The 14,500-nt window shown below is 44.6% G+C and overlaps 1 protein-coding gene across 2 annotated transcripts in view; it reads left to right on the top strand.

The window, feature by feature from the left end:
• Positions 1-13,403, top strand: part of E2F3 (E2F transcription factor 3) — an 80,766-nt gene extending 67,363 nt beyond the window's left edge. Inside the window, exons 3-7 of one of the 2 annotated variants that reach the window (XM_039237454.1) lie at positions 1,646-1,847; positions 3,336-3,494; positions 6,471-6,585; positions 8,347-8,482; positions 9,752-13,403. In XM_039237454.1, the coding sequence (XP_039093385.1) occupies positions 1,646-1,847; positions 3,336-3,494; positions 6,471-6,585; positions 8,347-8,482; positions 9,752-10,014 (875 nt within the window). In that variant the 3' untranslated portion in view covers positions 10,015-13,403. Of the gene's footprint in view, positions 1-1,627; positions 1,848-3,335; positions 3,495-6,470; positions 6,586-8,346; positions 8,483-9,751 lie in introns of both variants that reach the window. The other variant, XM_039237453.1, reaches the window with a different exon arrangement.
• The last annotated feature ends 1,097 nt before the right edge of the window (positions 13,404-14,500 follow it).

The raw sequence follows: 14,500 nt of genomic DNA, 5'->3' as shown, positions 1-14,500 counted from the left end.
CCACCTTTCAAAGCTTGCGGCTGGGAGGATGCCCCGGTGTGAATACTGCTGGCGTGTTGTGGCCTCTTTCATTTCTCTCTGTTCCTATCCTGAAAAGTAAGTACAGTGTCCGCAGACACCCCGCAAAGGTTCGGAGGCACTTCAGGACCTGAATACCGACTCCAGGGGAGGCCTCTTTAAACGTGTGTGGTGTCACTTTTCAGCTTGCAATACAAGTTCTTTGGCGCCACTCTATAATCAAATTTAATTTTAACTTTCCTTAACGGACATGACTTTGGAGAGCAGGCTCACCCGGGTGTAGACAAAGCGAGCCAGAGTCAGGAATGTCTGCGCCGGGCCTGACTCTCTAACTCGGCATAAGGCAGTGTAAGAACTGACAGACACCAGTACGCTGCAGCTGGTTTTCCTTGCCATCGATTGCTTCTTCTGGGAGAGAAAGAAAAAGAGGTTGGCAACAGCTAAGCAGCCCTTTATGTCTTTGGCATTTAACGTGGATGCTAAATTAGGCTTTGGTCGCCCCTTTCGTGGAGTTTATGAATTAGGCAGTCCGCAAACGGTGTGTATTGCTCAGCAAAGGCCTTGACCTGCGCACCTGTCAGAGAATAAATACGATATTGAATAAGGACATTGCCTTTAGGAGGGACGGGGCCATTCCACTGAAAGGCTTTCGGTATTCTTCATCCGTGGGAGGCATTATTTGAAAGAGTGGTTGAATAAGTCACACACACACGTCTGCAAAGCCAGTTAGCTTGGGTCTAAGGCCCCGTCATGAAGTGCTGGGGAGATTTCGCAGCCCGGGCCCCAGCAGGTTAGGCTTCCCACGTGCTCACCCCCTGAGGCTACAGCACTTTTTCATTCACTCAACGGATATTGTTGAACACCTACCATGTATAGGATACTTCACTAGACTCGAGGAGTAGGGTAAGCCAAAGTAGAAACTCCTGAAAAATTCACAGTAAAATGCTTTAATCAAACAGGAACTTGTCCTGTCCCTTCCTTTTTTTTAATGTTTATTTATTTTTTTAAATTTTTTCTTTATGTATTTTATTTTGAGAGACAGAGACAGAGAGCGAGCAGGGGAGGGGGAGAGAGAGAGGGAGACACAGAATCTGAAGCAGCCTGCAGGCTCTGTGAGCACAGAGCCCTTCACAGGGCTTGAACCATCGGACTGTGAGATCATGACCTGAGCCGAAGTCGGATGCTTAACCGACTGAGCCACCCAGGCGCCCCTATTTATTTTTGAGAGAGAGATAGACAGAGTCAGAGTGTGAGCCAGGGAAGGGCAGAGAGAGAGGGAGACACAGAATCTGAAGCAGCCTCCAGGCTTCGAGCTGTCAGCACGGAGCCCAACATGGGACTCGAACTTGTGAACCCCAAGGTCATGACCTGAGCTGAAGTCGGACGCTTAACTGACTGAGCCATCCAGGCGCCCCTTTCCTTTTCTAATAAAGCCATTGCATAACTTTCCATAACTTCCCAACAATGACGGCAACAGCTTTGCTTTGACACTAATACTTGGGCTGCAGCGGGAAAGAGGGCTTGCCTACCTGCAAAGAAACCCTTCATTTCTTTACCTCTCCCCCTTCCCTGTCCCCCCCCACCCGCTCGGCTTTTGTTTTTCTTTAAGCTCCAAAATCTCCCTCAGAAAAAACACGGTATGACACATCACTTGGTCTGCTCACCAAGAAGTTCATTCAGCTACTGAGCCAGTCCCCTGACGGGGTCTTGGATTTGAACAAGGCAGCGGAGGTACTCAAAGTGCAAAAGAGGAGGATCTACGACATCACCAACGTGCTGGAAGGCATCCACCTCATCAAGAAGAAGTCGAAAAACAACGTGCAATGGATGTGAGTACAAGCCATGACCCCGTCCCAGGCTTCACGTTCATGTCCACACTCCATTTCTGCGGTTCCCTTCTCCCTGCCCCTCCTTTGCTCAGAGCCCTTCTCTTTAGATACATTCAGAGATGAAAAGCTTGATTAGCCTCAAGCCAGGGGATCCTGGGATTCATTGGGGGGGTGGGGAGAGGGGGTCTGCAGATGTTAAGTAAAATGCCATCCATCTCGTGGTGATGCCACGTGTGTGCTCACGTGTGAAAGCTAAAGGAACATGTCATTGGCTTATCTCTGACAGGCGTTTGGAAATGAACTGTGGCCCTGTGTTAACACATTGCCACGTTATCCTTATCCGTGGCTCAACAAACAGCAGATCATCACCTCACTTTCTGGGTAAATTGAGGCAAGACTTAGCTGCCTCGGCTCCTTCTGGAAAGCAGGGATGTTAGCACTTGTCAGCCACACACGTGATTAAATGGATGATAATGCCGCTCATGAATTATTAGACGGAGCGCCTGAAGAGCCACTATTTTAGAAGGAGCTTTGAAAGTGTTGTGGGAAGGAACAAATCTCTTAGAGGGTGGCTTTGGGCAAAATACTACCCCAGACACGATAGGATGAGCGGGTAAGTTCTGGTACTTTTCTGGAATTTTGTGACGACTCAGTGACCCATTTTGGCCTGTGGTTGAGAGAAACCTGTTGGGTGGTGGCCTTTGTCCTCCCATATCGCACACAGATCTGTTCCCTTAACCTCCTTTCCTTGTCGGTGGGTGGCGTGAGGCCCTCAGAAACCACCTAGGTCTTTTGTACTTTCCAGATGATATTTCGTTGCGTTTTGAACCACTCCTCGTCTTTTCTTTCACATTTTTCTCACTATGTCTCTCCATCCATTCCCCGCTCTCTTTCTCTGTCCCCCTAGGACGCATGTGGCAGGGAGGAGGCCCTCCTTTCACCCTTTGCATTTGAGCCTTCTGAAGAAACAGGCCTCCTCTGGAGGAGAGAAACCTGAAAATAGCAGTGTTGGATTTGGGATTGTTGTTTTTTTCCCATTTAGTTTCTGTGGTGGGAGAGGTGAAGGACTCTGTGCGGGAAAAATATGTGTATAAATGTTCTGATTTTAACAATCGGCTAACAAGCAGCGTGACCTTCTGTGTCAAGAGGAAACATTTAGGGCCTCCTGGGTGGCTCAGTCAGTTAAGCGTCCGACTTCAGCTCAGATCAAGATCTCATGGATCATGAGTTCGAGCCCCGTGTCGGGCTCTGTGCTGACAGCTCAGAGCCTGGAGCTACTTCAGATTCTGTGTCTCCCTCCCTCTCTGGCCCTCCCCCGCTCGTACTCTGTCTCTCTCTCTCAAAAATAACCAAACATTTTAGAAATTTATAAAAAGAAAAAAAGAGGAGACATTTACTCAAAAGACCATTTCTCCCTGCCCTCCCTCTCCCCCTACCTCCGTTCCGGTCTCCCAAGTAGCCACGATGGGTCTGTGTTTGGGCTTCTAGGGGCTGCAGTCTGTCTGAGGACGGGGGCACGCTGGCCCAGTGTCAAGGCCTGTCGAAGGAAGTGACCGAGCTCAGCCAGGAAGAGAAGAAATTAGATGAGCTGATCCAAACCTGCACCCTGGACCTCAAACTGCTAACCGAGGATTCAGAGAATCAAAGATATCCTTTGTGTCAGCTGTTCCTTGGGGGTTAGTGCCTTCTAGATTACATCCAGAGTTGTCAGGCTGACTCTTACGCACAAGTAGACTTTTACTCTGGTTTCACCCAAGTCCGTGTGTGTGCGTGTGTGTGTGCATGTGTGTGTGTAAATCCACGTACCTTTGTTTTAGAGCTCAGTATTTATGGAAGGATAGTCACTGGATGGTATCTTCTCCTATCTATTTTGATAGCCAGGTGGTAACTGTGGGGTGTTTTTTGTTGTTTTTTTTTCTTTGTTTTGTTTTTAATCATGTTATTCATGTGGTTGGGACATATGGACACACTCCTAGTGTAAGGCAGCCCTATTATAAGACACGTAAGGTGTCGGTGTTAATATTAATGACAACATCCAGCAGATTCCTCTTTGGCTCCCCAGATTTTTGGTGGGCGTTAGCTGTCACTGTTGGGGTTTTCACATTCTATTTTCTTTTTGTCAGATATTGGAGCAATTGGAATTTGCTGAATCTGTCTGGGCTATAGCTGAAGGAATAAAAAGAGTAGAGAAAAAACACACTGTAACTTCTCCCGTGCGTTAATGCTGGTTCACAGCATCAAGAGCTGATTTCAGAACCCCTTCCAACCCCCAGGCTTGAGACATCTCAGTTCATCCATTCATCTACAGCCATTAGTCTCTGGAAATAAAAAAATTTTAAAGCCAGTTCTTGTCAACTGGCTGACAATCTGTTGGCCATCACGGGAAAACTGCTCATCATTGTCCTTCCAACAAGAAGGATGTATGGCTTACTTCATCATGCTGACAAGATTTTGCAATATTCTCAATTTCTAGAAGAAGACAAAGCCCATGTTTTAAGACACCTCCTCTCTAGTTTAAGACACCTCCTCTCTAATTTGCGTTCCCCGCTTCTGATCATTCCACATGACCCTTTATGTCTGACAGGCTTTCCCTTGGAGGCTGTGGGGACATATATTTTCCGATTCAGGCCATGTTTTGAAACTGCGATTGCTCGCTCTCTCTTGACCAAAGGATTCATCTTGTCAGCTGCTGATTAGTGACATGGAGAAGAGGTGTGATGATTTGAATCCCCAGTGGTGGCCAGAGTGGGTTTCCCAGGAAAGAAACAAGAATAACTCTAGTGGGGCTCCTTCCTTCAAGGTTCCGTTGGGAGCCCCATGGAGGAAGAGACGAGGCGGTTGTCTGTGATTGGTCGCTCTCTGCGACGTGTAGCTTACAGCACGGTCCCCTACATTGGCTTTCTCTGGGGCCTTTGTTCCAGAACCTGAAAGCTTCCTTGTGGGGAGCTGCTAACCTAAAAAAGCAAATTCAGGAGGGAGCCACAGTGGAAGTCCTTTTAAGTTTGTAAGATTAGAAAATGTGTTTGCACAATTTATTTCAATTCACCACTCAGTTCCGAATGTGGTACAGCTTGTTCACAAATGTGTTGAAATTTTCCTTCCTGCAGCATGTTGAGTAATTGTAGATGAGTTTTTATTTTAATAAGTTCTTGTCACATAGCTTTTTTGACAGGGGGCCGGGGGGTAGGTACCTGGCTGTCATTTCCCCCGAGGGTTCTCGGTAAAAATTCATAACCATCAGTTTGCTTCCTTGATGAAATAAATGGGGACCTAAGACCCGGACTCCCACGTGAGCCTGTCCCATCGAGCTCAGCACTGAATTAGCTGTTGTCTCAACTGTTGAGACTTCAGATAGATAGTCTGTAAAGATGCCCCTAAAAGTATATACAGATATGAAGTGAATGTGCTTTTTTCTGCACAGCACGTTCCTAGCTTCCTTCAATGTCTAATAAAAGTCCACTGTTCTAAGAGACGTTGCCTCGTGGCTCCCCAAACCCTATTTCCGTGTTAAACATGTCAGATCATTTACTCTATTTGCTGTATTACATTACCTGCAGAAAGGCCTTCATTGAGTTGTGATTTGCTGCTTTATCGTAGGCATTTTTTGTGGGCTCACATAAAAAATACTACAGGCTAGAAGACCTTGTACATTAATTATGTTACTCTTTGTGCCTTATAGAAGAGAGCTGTGTGAGTTCTTTTACTGCCGAATAAGAACGTGTCTCTCTACGCAATCTCACGTGAACACTTTCATCATGCAGTTGGTACCATATTTTTTTGTGATATCCTCAGGTTTGGCTGCTGGGCACTCCAAAGAATTGTTCAGTGCACAGAAGTCATTAGCAAGGGTACTGAAATACTGTTTGCTCTCTCTTCCTATGGGTGAGTCTCAAATCTATTCAGTTGCAGAGCCTTGGGAAGCTGCTTTCCTCCTTGTGAATGCTGATATATTTACAGTTAATAATACCATACAGAGGATGATTTTTGTAGCAGAGAAATAATGACACTCTTATCAATGGGCAGTATAGAATCACCACCAGCCCGGGTGCCCTTAAGAAAACAAGCCATCTGCCTGAGCAGTCTTCTGAATTCTGCCAAAAGATCTGTTTGCTACTCACCATTCATTTGAGTGGCTGCTGACGTTTGCTAATAGTTAAGCAGCAGATAGAAGTTACTGGAGTTGCAAAAAATATATGGGTAATAGAACTTTTTTTTTCCCCTGTAAATTGGGATCTGCCATCATTCAATTTGAGTGACAACACTTCTGAAGTTTATGGAATGTCCATGCTCCAGAAGAACATGGCTAGAAAATCCTTGAACAAATTGGGTTTTGGTTTTCTTTGGATAGTTTAACTATTCCGTTTCTGTGTTTGATATTTTAAGTAGCCATGGGCTTTTTAGAAATGGGCAGGGAAAAGCTGTGCTTTTGTCTTGTTGTTTAGAATATCAACCAGAAAAGAAGATTCATGTGAGATCCCATATATTTAAAGATCTAGACGGAGACACCGATATATTCTTACGTCATAAAATACATCAAAGAATTTTTCCATGCATCTGTTCTTTTATCTTCTAAGTGGGTACATCTGAGGCAATTCACTGGAAGATTTCCTTAACGCTCCCTACGTTAGCTTACGTTACATATCAAGATATTCGAAAAATTAGTGGCCTTAAAGACCAAACTGTTATAGTTGTCAAAGCCCCTCCAGAAACAAGACTTGAAGTGCCTGACCCAATAGAGGTAAGGAGATAATGTCTTTGTTCATCTGCAGAGATCTTTCTGAAATGCCTGAAGTTAAGGAATCATTGAGACACGGACAAAGGGTGTATCTTCCAAAAAACTTGATACTTCTTCCCATCTGTTTTACTTAACCCAAACTTTAAAAAACATTTCAACAGTTCATTTGCTTTGAGTGCCCCAGAAGTCAAATTTAACATAGCAGCATTGAACTCAATGTTTGGCGCCCTGTCCCTCTTGTACTTTTTCTTTCTCTATTATTTGGTGGTTCTGATTGATTTGAACCATTGGGGAATTTTATGTTGATTGCCCTGGACCTGCCAGGAATAGAGGTATAAATGTTTTAAAGTATCTCCAGGGGCGCCTGGGTGGCTCAGTTGGTTAAGCGTCCGACTTCGGCTCAGGTCATGATCTCACAGTTCGTGGGTTCGAGCCCCGCGTCGGGCTCTTTGCTGACAGCCAGCCCAGCTCAGAGCCTGGAGCCTGTTTTGGATTCTGTATCTCCCTCTCTCTCTCTGACCCTCCCCTGCTCATGCTACCTCTCTCCCTGTCTCTCAGAAATAAATAAAAAATTAAAAAAAAAAAAAAAAGTATCTCCCTAATTAAAAAAAAAAAAGTAACCCCCCAACGTACCTTAGCACATTTTCAGAATTTATCTTTTATAACATGTTTACTTTTAAGAAATCACACAAGGCTGTGGCTGAATTGATAGAGTATTATAAGAAAGTAGGGAGCGTATTTTTGTGGTTGCTTTCAGATAATCTTCACTAATATAGGCCTGGACTGTAACTATACAATAAAGAAACATAGCAAAAAGGAAATGCATAGAAAATAAGAGAATGAGATTTGCAAACTCCCATGTAGGGTAGAGTTCTCACCTTAAATGATAATAATAGCTCTGTGACCCAGATGAAGAAGAGTTTTAGATGTTAGTGTGCCACATTCTCTTATGAAGCTCTGCTCCTAGCACTTAAGAATGCCATTCGTCCAGTGGTTGTTAAAGTTCACATGAAAAAGCCCTGCCAGATAGGAATGACAGCCTGGAAATACTGTCTGTAGAACACTTGAAAGACCTTTTAATAGTTTGCAAAGAAGGAATATATTTAAAGAACACAGTTCACCTCCTCTGGGGCAGGGGTCAGCAAACTTTTTCTTTAAAGGACCAGACAATGGGGCGCCTGGGTGGCTCAGTCAGTTAAGCGTCCAACTTAAGCTCAGGTCATGATCTCATGATTTGTGAGTTCGAGCCCGGCGATGGGCTCCGTACTGACAGCTCAGAGTCTGGAGCCTGCTTCCGATTCTTTGTCTCCATCTCTCTCTGCCCGTCCCCCACTCACACTCTGTTTCTCTGTCTCTCAAAAATGAATAAACGTTTAAAAAAAAAAAAGTAAAGGACCAGGCAGTAAATATTCCTGACCTTGTGAGCCGTAAGTCTCTGTTGGGACAACTCAACTGCACACCTCTGCCATTATTATATTATTAGTTAAAAAAAAAAAAAAAAAAAAAAATGCAGCTAGAGGCAATCCATAAACCGTGGGAATGGGCATGATTCTTTGCCAATAAAACTTTATTTACAAAGCCAGTGGATGGACTGGATTTGGCCCTCGGGCTGCAGTTTGCTGGCCCCTGCTCTTGATCAGGGATGGGCCACCAGTGAAGAAGCAAAGGAAAGAATGAAAATTACCCTTACTTTCCATTTTTAGATGAAAATCACTGTAGCTTTCATTTCTGAATTTGAACTTTTCTTGCTTCTTCTGTTTGTAGAGCCTACAAATACATTTGGCAAGTACCCAAGGGCCCATTGAGGTGTATTTGTGTCCAGAAGAGACAGAAACACACAGTCCAATGAAAACAAACAACCAAGACCACAATGGGAATATCCCGAAACCCCCTTCCAAAGGTAAAAATTCCACTTATTCATTTGGAAACTATGTTCAAAAGGAAGGTGACTAGCAGGATCCTTTGTCAGAACCACATGTCTAGGCACGAAATAAAAACTTCTGCTATTAAACGTTATTAAGGTAACTTTTTTTAAAAAAGACATTCTGACTAGTTACAGAATAAAATCATTATCTTGAGCAAAGGACTCCTCCACCGGCGGATGGAGTCCCTCAGGCTTCGCGATCAGCCAAAACTGTTTGCTTACAGTGTTTTGGAAAACCAGCTCAAGTGCGGAGTGAAGCTGTTGTGAGCTGGCCGGGTGAATCATCGCTACACTGAAAGGCAACAAGTTTGGAGAGAGAAAAGCCTTTTGTCAGAAGAAGCTGTAACTTAATTTCCACCCGCCCTCCCTGCCCCCAGTGTGATGGGGACAAGATATGGGAGGAATAGCCCCCAGGGGAAAATCTAACTTCTCCCCTCTCTTTCAGTTGCAGACGGGGGTGTGTGTATTTAATGTTCCCCCATACTGTCTCCCAATATAGCAGCAAGAATAGGGGTGATTGAAGTGAATAGGGTCTGATCTATTGAGCAAAAAAAAAAAAAAACACACACAGCACCTCAGATGGTAAAATGAAAGGCCATTTTTTTTTTTTTTTCAGAACAAATCCAAAGTGGATATGCCTTATTATGTGCGTTTTTAGAGGTATCTTTAAAAAGTTAGTTCAAAAAAGGCAAAGTTAGAGTCGGTGAGCCCTGCTCAGAAGCCAGCATTTCACTACAGATGTTATGATTTGTTTTTCCTTTAAATAGTGACTTACTGGGGGTGCCTGGGTGGCTGAGTTGGTTGAGCATCCAATGACTCTTGATTTTGGTTCAGATCATGGTCCCAGGGTCGCGGGATCAAGCCTACATCGGGCTTCGTGCTGTGCTGAGTGTGGAGCCTGCTTAAGATTCTCTCTCCTCTCACTCACTCAAGATCTGTCCCTCTCAATAAGTAAATAAATAGTGACTAACTGATAGCAGAAAGAAGTGTTGGAACTTGTTAGCCTCTGATCTTTGAAGCGATTTGTATACTTGTTTGCTAACTGCAGACATTTCAAGAGAGTAATGAGTCAGACCAGATCAGAGCCCGGCGGCCAGTCGCTGCAAACAGCACGCGGCGGTCTGGGCTTCTGATCATCGCAGCAAAGGGCGCATGCTTTTAACAGCAACATGCGTATTCTTCCAAAAAGTCCATTTGATTGGCTCCTAACTTCTTTTTGTTTCCCCCAACTTTCCCCCCTTTTAGACTTGGCTTCAACCAACTCAGGACATAGCGATTGTTCCATTTCTATGGCAAACCTTTCTCCTTTGGCCTCCCCAGCCAACCTCTTACAGCAGACTGAGGACCAAATTCCTTCCAACCTAGAAGGACCATTTGTGAACTTACTGCCCCCGCTGCTCCAAGAAGACTATCTCCTAAGCCTTGGGGAGGAAGAAGGCATCAGCGATCTCTTCGATGCTTACGATTTGGAAAAGCTCCCACTGGTGGAAGATTTTATGTGTAGCTGATTATGCATTGTGTGAACTCTCCTTATAAACCAATATTTTTTTATTATGGAACCAGAGCACCTGTCATGCAGTGTTGTCCCTTCCTACCTTCTTCCTCCAAGATAGTATCATGAAGTAAACTACAAACTTCAGAACAAAGCTGATGTTTTCATGAATTTAAGGAAAAAAAATAATTTTTTTTTTGTTTGTCTAAACGCACAGTTGCAGGCTCCCTTGGGAAAGCCCTGCGTTGCCCCAGGCTCCCAAATCTCCTGGATGAGTCAGCAAGTGAGAAAATGTGCAATCAGGTGTCTCTCACCCCATTTTTCTTCCCCCACTCCCTTCCCGGATTGGCTTGCTGTGCCTGATGGATGGGCTGTAGAATGGGGTCTGGCCACCTGGCCCACTCGAAAACAGCAATCTTCCTTAATAGCATTTCAAGCCGTGCCTTCTCCGCAGAATGCATGTCTTTGGGGGTCTGCTAATATGGAATGGAATGGCAGGGACTGTGAACTTGAAGTCATGCAAAAAGTACGAAATGGATTTCTTCAGCTCTTCTTAGGAATATTTAAATTACTGTCATAATTCAGTGTAAGCTATGGGCCGCGCGTCCCGCCAGGAGGTCGGGAGAACCCGCACAGCCTTTCGGATGAAGAACCCCGGTTTCCACTCTCTGTTGCGGATCCAGAAGAGCCCTCGCGTTCTGCCGCCCGAAGCTGGTGTGGATTTTCCTGGCTCCGTTAACCACTCCCAGTCCCCGTCCCCAACGTATTTGTCAGTTTAAAGTTGATTTGTAGCCAACGCTCACTTAGGAGTTCTTTGTGGATTGTTTTAGGCTTTTTAAAAAAAAAAAAAATTTTTTTTTTTTAGCCGCCATTGAAGCATTCCTGTGGCACCCATCGCCATTTCAATTTAATTGTTTACTTTGAAACGGTTTTTTGCTCATTGGAATGATTTAAGCAGAGGTAGAGAACCTCTACTGATCAGAGCATCTAGACGCCAGGGACGCAGGTGTCACGGCCTCGGCGAGAAGCACCAACTCCAGCTCCATCTCGCTTCCCTTCCTGGCAGCGAGTGGGGCCCGGGGCTCGCGGACACGGGTGGCCCACGCGAGAGGAAAACCAGGTCAGATGACAGAGCAGGTCCCAGGGAGCCACAGGTGTGGATCCCTCCATCCTCGGGCTTCCTTCCCCCTTCCCCCCCCCCCCCGCCGGGCCCCAAGAGTGGGGCAAGGGCAAGGGCTCTCTTACACTGCACTCAGGGAGACCACTTCTCAGGATGGGGTCAGATGGAGAGGCCTCCGGGGAGAAAGACATCCCCGCCATGTGAGTGGCATTCTGTCCCGGGGCATTCACTTAACGCTGGCAAGAGCAGGGCGCCCCCGCTGCCTGGGGGGCTGCAGTCCTGGCCAGAGCCCGGGCCCCCTTCCTCTATGAAGGAGTCGAGTTGAACCAAGGGAAGCCGGGATGTGGGAAAAGAAGCGATAGAATGCCAGGGCGCCTCCCGCCTTACTCTTCGGGGATGGGGTCCCCCCCCCACTTGCTGGAGGCTTCGTGTCGGAGGCACCTCCTCCCAGGTACGTCCAAGAATGGCTTTCCCATGGGCCCCGGGAGAGAGCCTTCTCCCCCCACCCCGGGCAGGTGGCCTGGTACCTCACATCCACTCCTTGGACGCTGAAGACCTGCAGGTATGAGGGAGTCACGGAAAAACAAAAACAAAAACCTCAAGATGAGACAGACAGTTAAATTGAAAGGCGATGTGCCTGACACGGTAGCAGTGGGTTCCTGTGTTGAATTGAATCGAAAACATCCCTTAGGAAAAACACGAAACAAGACAAAACAAAACAAACCACGAAAGCCCCAGCCAGTTTACTCCAGGTAGATTTCCACAATATGCAAAGTGGTGGTGGGGTCAAATCAAATGACACCAGCACTTTAAACTCTGTGTGTGGGTGTGCGTGGGTGTGTGTTTGGGAAGGAAAACAAAGGTGCAGATTTTCCTCGTTTTTCTTCTTCGGCCTCTGTCCCCAGCCTCCTCTCTCACACACACTGGATTTGGTACAAATAGCGGTGTGGTCCGTGACGAAGCACTGGGGTGGGGGAGGGAGGGGGAGCTTTGTGTCAAGTGCCTACTAGAAATGCACTGTGGGGTGTTTTCCTGTATGGGAAACCATTTATGCCAAGCTTTTCCCCATTTCCCATATTTATCTCATCTGATTAGCTGCCTCTGCTTACAGCTTTGTCTAATTTTCTCTGCCAGCGGCACAAAGCTGATTTTTTTCCAAAGTCTAAAGACTGAGCTCACCTGGCTAGGTTGCTGTGTGTTCTGTTGACTTTCTCGCGAAGCCTTTGCGTAATGTAATAATGCCGTATTTATTGTTTTAAAAAAAAAAAGAAAGGAATACTAATAAGTCTTAAAGAGTTCCTTCATGCATAAGACTTTTTTTTTTCCCCCAGTTAGTGGGCTTAACTGGTGTAGCTTAATTAGATGTCCGTGCTGTATTCTATTTGCATTAGTCCTTTTCTTTCTGACATAGTATCTGGCATACCAAGTGGGTTAGTACTACGGGATTTGTGTTACTTTAAGTACTAAGTCTGCAGGTTTTCTGGTACCATTGAGTTGCTGCTATTAACGCTCACACATGAAATGGCTGAAAGTTACAAGTGTGCAAATGATGACTGCGTGAGCCTTACAAAATAAAGTGTATAAAGGGCAACACATGAGCTGTCAAACAGTGTTAGGTGTGTGTTCATATGTACAGATCTGTGCATAGCGGTCGTTTTATTTAAGTTGATATGTAGTCTCCTCACATTTTCATTATCTACCAATTTTGTACAAAAAAAAAATAGCAATTAATTTGTAAACACTGCCAGAGTATTTTCTAGCTGGTTTGTAATTTTTTAAGAGTGTCATATTGCGTTTTCGTTTTTCGTCGTGGTTCTTGTTTCCGTTTTTGTTGTTTTAAGTGTAGATCTGTAAATAAAACTGCAGTATTTAAAGCTTTAGCTTTCAGGAGAAAGAAAGAACTCGAGGCGTGCATGACAGCCTGTGTGTGAGAGGAAGGTCTGAAGGAAGATGGCTTTGCAGAGTGACTCGGGTGGCCGTGGCAAGTCAGATTGTGGGAATTTCTTTTCCTACAGGGTACGTGATTTTGTCAAAAGGAAGTATTTCTCCCACAATTGGGAGTAGGCAAACTACTAATCGGTTTAGCTTTGTGTTGTATGCTAGTTTAAAAAAGAAAATATGTAATATAATGTAAAAAAAAAAAAGCTTTTATGATGGATTTTGTAAATAGATTTGTTACAGGGTACACCTGTTCTCTCTAGCTGTGATCTTACCACTTCAAATGGGTGTAATTTGAATAAATTTTGTATGGTAAAGGATCAATAAAATGATTTTTTTTAAGAGTTCAGACTTGTAAATGGCTTTTCTTAATACTATCTCATTTTCCTGTATTAACTTTATTTTTAAAGACACGCTTTAACCAGGGGAAAGGTTGCCCAGAAGCTGAAGAACATCCCGTGCCTTAACCTTTCTTTGGGACTTTGAGAACACGGGACATCCTTGTGAAGCACCTGTGTTGTGCTTAGCACTTAGAACATGCTGTCTCTCTGGCCACCTGCAAAAACCACGTCCAGATACTGAAGGATTCCTACACTATGGGACAAGTCCAGTTTTATTCCTCATAATGAGTCTGAAGCCAAAAGATTTTAATTCTCAAGATGGGTAATTACCTCTCTTGTCCAAGATTCTGTATCCCTTTTAATGCCACCTAGGAGCAGGTTAGGAATTTTGGATGGCCATCTCATACTCTTTTTTAAAAAAAGTTTTTTTAATATTTATTTTTGAGGGAGGGGGTTGAGGGGCAGAGAGAAGGAGACAGAATCTGAAGCAGGGTCCAGGCTCTGAGCTGTCAGCACAGAGCTCGAAACGGGGCTCAAACTCACAAACCATGAGATTGTGACTTGAGCCAAAGTCAGATAATTAACCAACGAAGCCACCCAGGCACCCCATCTCATACTCTTAATGCTGAGCTTGTCATCTAAACTCCCAAACTGCTGTGTATTGTGTATATATATATATATATATATATATATACATATATATATATATACATACATACAACCAATCAATCAATACACAAGGGTATAAAGGTTAAGAACAAAACCATTGCCGCCCCCCCTCCCCCAGCTATTCACCCCGGAGGAAACCACTATTCTCAATTTTCTGATGCATATTCCTCACATCGTTTCCCAGCAGTTACACATGCATGTGCCCGTGCGTGTGAATTGCGACATAAAGTATACCCTCATCAGCTTTTTTGTGTGTCCTCACTGTAAATTCAGCCATCTTTCCAAGTTTGTACTTACAGACCACATTCACTCTCCTCAAAGCCTGCATAGCATTCCAGTGGTTAAAAATTTATTTACTAATTTTGTTTATTTAGGTAAGTTTTTAAATTTATTCTTTAAATTTTATTCTTAATTTATTGTATTATTTATTTTTA

This window comes from Hyaena hyaena, unplaced genomic scaffold (assembly GCF_003009895.1).
Source record: "Hyaena hyaena isolate Hyena2069 unplaced genomic scaffold, ASM300989v1 scaffold_125, whole genome shotgun sequence".
Lineage (NCBI taxonomy): Eukaryota > Metazoa > Chordata > Mammalia > Carnivora > Hyaenidae > Hyaena > Hyaena hyaena.
Note: the sequence above shows the minus strand (reverse complement) of the source record. Positions and strands in the feature narration are given on the sequence as shown.